At 34.7% G+C, this 5,000-nt stretch overlaps 2 protein-coding genes across 2 annotated transcripts in view; one reads left to right on the plus strand and one right to left on the minus strand.

Moving 5' to 3' along the window:
- Positions 1–5,000, plus strand: part of LOC119595169 (oocyte zinc finger protein XlCOF19-like) — a 50,003-nt gene that overhangs the window by 25,107 nt on the left and 19,896 nt on the right. The gene's annotated exons all lie outside the window — the stretch shown is intronic.
- Positions 389–5,000, minus strand: part of LOC119595308 (zinc finger protein 271-like) — a 5,212-nt gene continuing 600 nt past the window's right edge. Inside the window, exons 1-3 of the mRNA XM_037944464.1 lie at positions 4,132–5,000; positions 3,173–3,271; positions 389–2,682 (exon numbers count right to left, since the gene is read on the minus strand). The exon at positions 4,132–5,000 is cut by the window's right edge and continues 600 nt beyond it. Coding sequence (XP_037800392.1) covers positions 1,246–2,682; positions 3,173–3,271; positions 4,132–5,000 — 2,405 coding nt within the window. The 3' untranslated portion in view covers positions 389–1,245. The remainder of the gene's footprint in view (positions 2,683–3,172; positions 3,272–4,131) is intronic.

Here is a 5,000-nt window from a genome sequence, read left to right on the forward strand (position 1 = left end):
GCAGTTACGCAAGTAAACAAACAAATATGTTGAGAGCGAGTTGTGGGAAGGAATAAGGAGACTCATTTTCTAGCACAAATATCATTTGGGTTTGCTTCCTGCTGCATTGTGGGTGGAATTTTATCTCTTAAACATACAAAGCAAATATAATCAAAAACAAAAATGTAAATATGTTCTACTCATAAAGCAACAGACCACAATCAATACAAACGAGTGGCTCGAACGTCTCTTGCTGCACCAGTGCACCCCCTCCTACACTCCTTCGCTCTCCTTCTCAGGAATACAAATGCAAGTAGAGCCAAGCTTAAGAGCAACATCGAAAGATCTTCCTTATCCTGTTACATTTACCTAGGGACCCCATAGCAGAGCACTCAAATGAAACTGGACCTGTGAACATATGTATTTATTATAGAAATCCAATAATACTTTTACAGTAGTCACAAGAGATGTCTGGCATATATGGAGTATTTTCATAAGCATAAATCAATTTGACAAGGGAGTAGTATGAATGGGAGAAGCCATATACTAGATATGGTTGATCTGTGTACTCTGCAGCAAAATATATAGGGTAAGGGTTAACTAAGTGGAAAATACATTGTTAACCTATTAACAATTCATGGCACATATTCCAAATGCCAATTAAAGCTCAGCAGTCAGGCTAGAGGGGGTGGTCCCAACAACACACACTTTTCTAAAACTTTCCTTGAGTAGAAGGATTCATGTGGATATTTACATATACTTAATAGTATAAAGATATAAATATAGTAATAATAATAATAATAATAAAAGCAATATGTGCAATCTGTAACATGTCACAATAGAATTATTACTAAAAATATAATAAAAAGGCTATCAAAAGCCATAATTATGTTCTTATGGTCTTACGATTAAATTCTAAAGCTGTTCAAATATGCTCTTTACATTTCTATTAATACCGAGTACTTTACAGCTTGCATGCAGTTGATTTAAAGAACAAAGAACCTATGTTCCACAGCATGTGTTTACAGAAGGAAAAGAGGACATGGCTACATTCTGATGTAGCTGATACCAAAATACATACCTTCTGTCACTGCAATATACGTATTCCAATGGACCTCCTTCAAAGGACTGAAATGTAAAGTCATATGCACCACTAGTGCTATTTTCTGTGAAAATGCTCCATTACACCTCTTTCATTAATAAATGGCTTTATATATTTGTGTGATTTTGAGGTTCACCACAGAGTGGTTAAAAGACAAAGTTCAATTATATGGCTCTTTCTTTTGCATGTACTCTCATGTGCCTCACCAGCTTACATTTCTCTGAAAAAGCTCTACTACATGTGGCACAACTGTAAGGTTTTTCCTTTGTATGTACCCTCATGTGCACCACTAGATTGTGTTTCCATAAGAATGATTTACTACATACACTGCAAGTATAAGGCTTCCCATGTGTATGTATTCTTATGTGTCTTGCTAAATCATCTTTCCTAGCAAATGCCTTTGTACATAGATCACAAGAAAAAGGTTTTTTCTCTGTATGTATATGCATGTGGTCAAGAAGATGAAAGTACACTTTGAATACCTTCCTACAAACTTTGCAACTAAAAGGTTTCTCCTTTGTATGTAATCTCATGTGCTTAGTTAGACTACTTTTACAGGAGAACGGCTTTTTGCATACCTCACAGTTGAAAGGTTTAAGACGTAGATGAGTACGCATGTGGGATTCTACATGGGGTTTCTGAGAGAAAGCCTTGCTGCAAATCTCACAACTATAAGGTTTCTCTTTTGTGTGTACTCTCATGTGCTTCTCTAGACCACTTTTTCCAGATAATACTTTATTGCATACCTCACATTTGTAAGGTTTCATTTTTCTGTGTATTCTCATGTGCATCACTATATCATCTTTTAAGGTGAATGACTTATTACATACTTCACAAGTGAAATGCCCATCATTGGTATGTGTGTCCGTGTATTTCAAGACACTATTTTGATTAGAGAATACTTGCTTGTGTAATTCACTGTTGTAAGGTTTCTCATTTTTATGTACCCTCATATGACGCAAAAGCTTACTCATAAAAGGGAACCTCTTACCACAGAGGTCACATAAATGTTTCCCTTTTGCATCATTCTTAAGTGATCTTACAAGCGGCCCACCATCAGAGGAACACGTATTCACATGATCCTCTGCCACAAGTGATTCCGATGACAAGGGATCTTCATCATACATAAAAGCATCTAAGCAACTTTCAGGTGCTTCTTCATCAAGACTTTTTAATTTTTCAGACACTGGATTTTCATCTTTTGCATCTCCCTCTCCTTCCTTTATAAAAATAGCATTCCCTTCATCAAAATGACCAACAGTTTCTATTGAGTCAGTCTCAACTGCTCCTTCTTCAAGACTTTCAACTTCTTCCAATTCTAGACATTTATATTCAGTCTTTATATAGATAGTATTCTCTTCATCACAGTCCTCATTCTCAAATGCTTCCTCACTTAGACTTCTGACTTCTTTGGACACTGGACTTTCATCTTCATTTTTTATATAAATAGCATTTTCTTCATCTCTACCATCAATAACTTCTTCTTTTACTTTCTGCAATTCCTGCTTACCAATATCTTTTGTGTCTTCTTCCTTAACAGCAATGAATTCCACTGCATTATATATTTTTGTATCCAAACCTAAGTCATCCATGATGGAAGTCGGTCACTCACTAATTACAATCATGGCTGTGGAAGAGAGAAAAGTCATAACAGAAAGGATAGCAATGCAAAAGTAAGAAATAATGTAGATAAAAATGTGATAGCATTTTAAAAAATAGTATCAGTTTATTACAATTGTACAAAAAGGTAAGAGAGAATTAATCATTTCATAGCGACATGGTATACACTATGGTACTTGTATGGCACATTCACTCTGTCATTCATTGGTTATTAACCCAATGCAAACCAGGGATGCATGTGCACATATGCGTCCACTGTGTTTTTAGTTAGTTGAATGTGTTTACATATAAATGGCTCCACATGTGCTTAACCACCAATGAGTCAATTACTAATCATACCTATTTCACTTATTAATTCTTTTCATTTCAGTTAATAGCATTATAACAATCATAATTCCAATAATGATATCAGTGTTAATTGCAATAGCATTAGATTTTTTTCTCAAAAACCTAAGGAAAGGGTGAGATCACATAGGTATACTCATTGACTCTTTGGTAGCTGAGCACTTGTGGAGTCATTTGCATGCAAAGATAACTCACAAATATTACTATGAAAGACACTCCATGAACCTGGCAGCATTGGGTTAAAATCTTAAATATGTGAAAGATAATGTCATAATCAGCAATTAAAATTCATCAGATGTATGCTGGCCAGACTGAGCTTGTAGTTCTTTCTAGCAATACACTTTCAAGAAGTACCAATCCAAATTGGCAGCTGTTAATTAAGAGGAAAACATATGTTACCCATTAACAATTCCAGGCAGGGCCTCCATATGCCAATTATGGTTCAGTAGTCAAGCTAGAGAGGTGGCTCCCAGGGCCTGTTAGGTAAATATCACTTTTCCAAAACTTTCCAAGTGTAGTAGGATTACTGTAAATGTTTATATAAATTTACAGAAAAACATATATGATGACAAAAAAAAAATAAAATAAAAATAAAAAAAATAAAAAAAAAGTGAAGTCAATAACATGTTATCACAAGAGATCTATTACTAATAATATTATAAAAAGGTTATCAAAAGTCATAATCATCTTCATCATGGATTTATCAACAAAGGTTTGTCATTAAAATATATAACATTCCATTTACTTTACTCTCCATATACAGTATTTTACAACTTTCCTTGTGGTTAATTGAAAGAACAAAGAACCCATGTTCCACAGCATGTGTTTACAGAAAAAAAGAGGACATGACTACATTCTGATGTAGGTGATACCAAAATACATGCCTTCTGTCACTGTAATATAAGTATCTCAATGCACCTCCTTCAAAGGATTGAAATGTAAGATCATATGCACCACTAGTGCTATTTTCTGTGAAAATGCTCCATTACACCTCTTTCATTAATAAATGGCTTTATGTATTTATGAGATTTTCTAAAATTCACCACATGATGGTTAAAACACAAAAATTCTGTTAAGATATTTCACAATTGTAAGGTTCTTTCTTTTGCATGTACTTTCATGTGCTTCACTAGCTTACGTTTCTCTGAGAAAGCTCTATTACATGTGGCACAACTGTAAGGTTTTTCCTTCGTATGTACCCTCATGTGCACCCCTAGACTATGTTTCCGTGAGAATGATTTACTACATACACTGCAAGTATAAGGCTTCCCATGTGTATGTATTCTCATGTGTCTTGCTAAATCATCTTTCCTAGCAAATGCCTTTTTACATTCATCACAAGAAAAAGGTTTCTCCTCTGAATGTACATGCATGTGGTCCACTAGATGATAGTTCACTGTGAATGCCTTCCTACAAACTTTACAACTAAAAGGTTTCTTATTTGAATGTAATCTCATGTGCTTCCTTATACTACTTTTACAGGAGAATGGCTTTTTGCATAACTCACAGTTGAAAGGTTTAACTTTTAGATGAGTACTCTTATGGGATTCTAGATGGGGTTTCTGAGAGAATGCCTTGCTGCAAACCTCACAGCTGTAAGGTTTCTCCTTTGTGTGTACTCTCATGTGTTTCTCTAGTCCACTTTTTCCAGATATTACTTTACTGCATATCTCACATACATAAGGTTTCTCCTTTCTGTGTATTTTCATGTGCATCATTATATCATCTTTTAAGGAGAATGACTTATTACATACTTCACATGTGAAATGTCCATATTTGGTATATGTGTCCATGTATTTTAAGAAACCATTTTGATTAGAGAATATTTGCTTGCATACTTCATTGTTGTAAGGTTTCTCATTTGTATGTACCCTCATATGACGCAAAAGCTTACTCATAAAAGGGTATCTCTTACCACAGAGGTCACATAAATGTTTCCCTGTTGCATCATTCT

The sequence above is a fragment of the Penaeus monodon genome, chromosome 35 (assembly GCF_015228065.2).
Source record: "Penaeus monodon isolate SGIC_2016 chromosome 35, NSTDA_Pmon_1, whole genome shotgun sequence".
In the NCBI taxonomy this organism is placed as follows: domain Eukaryota; kingdom Metazoa; phylum Arthropoda; class Malacostraca; order Decapoda; family Penaeidae; genus Penaeus; species Penaeus monodon.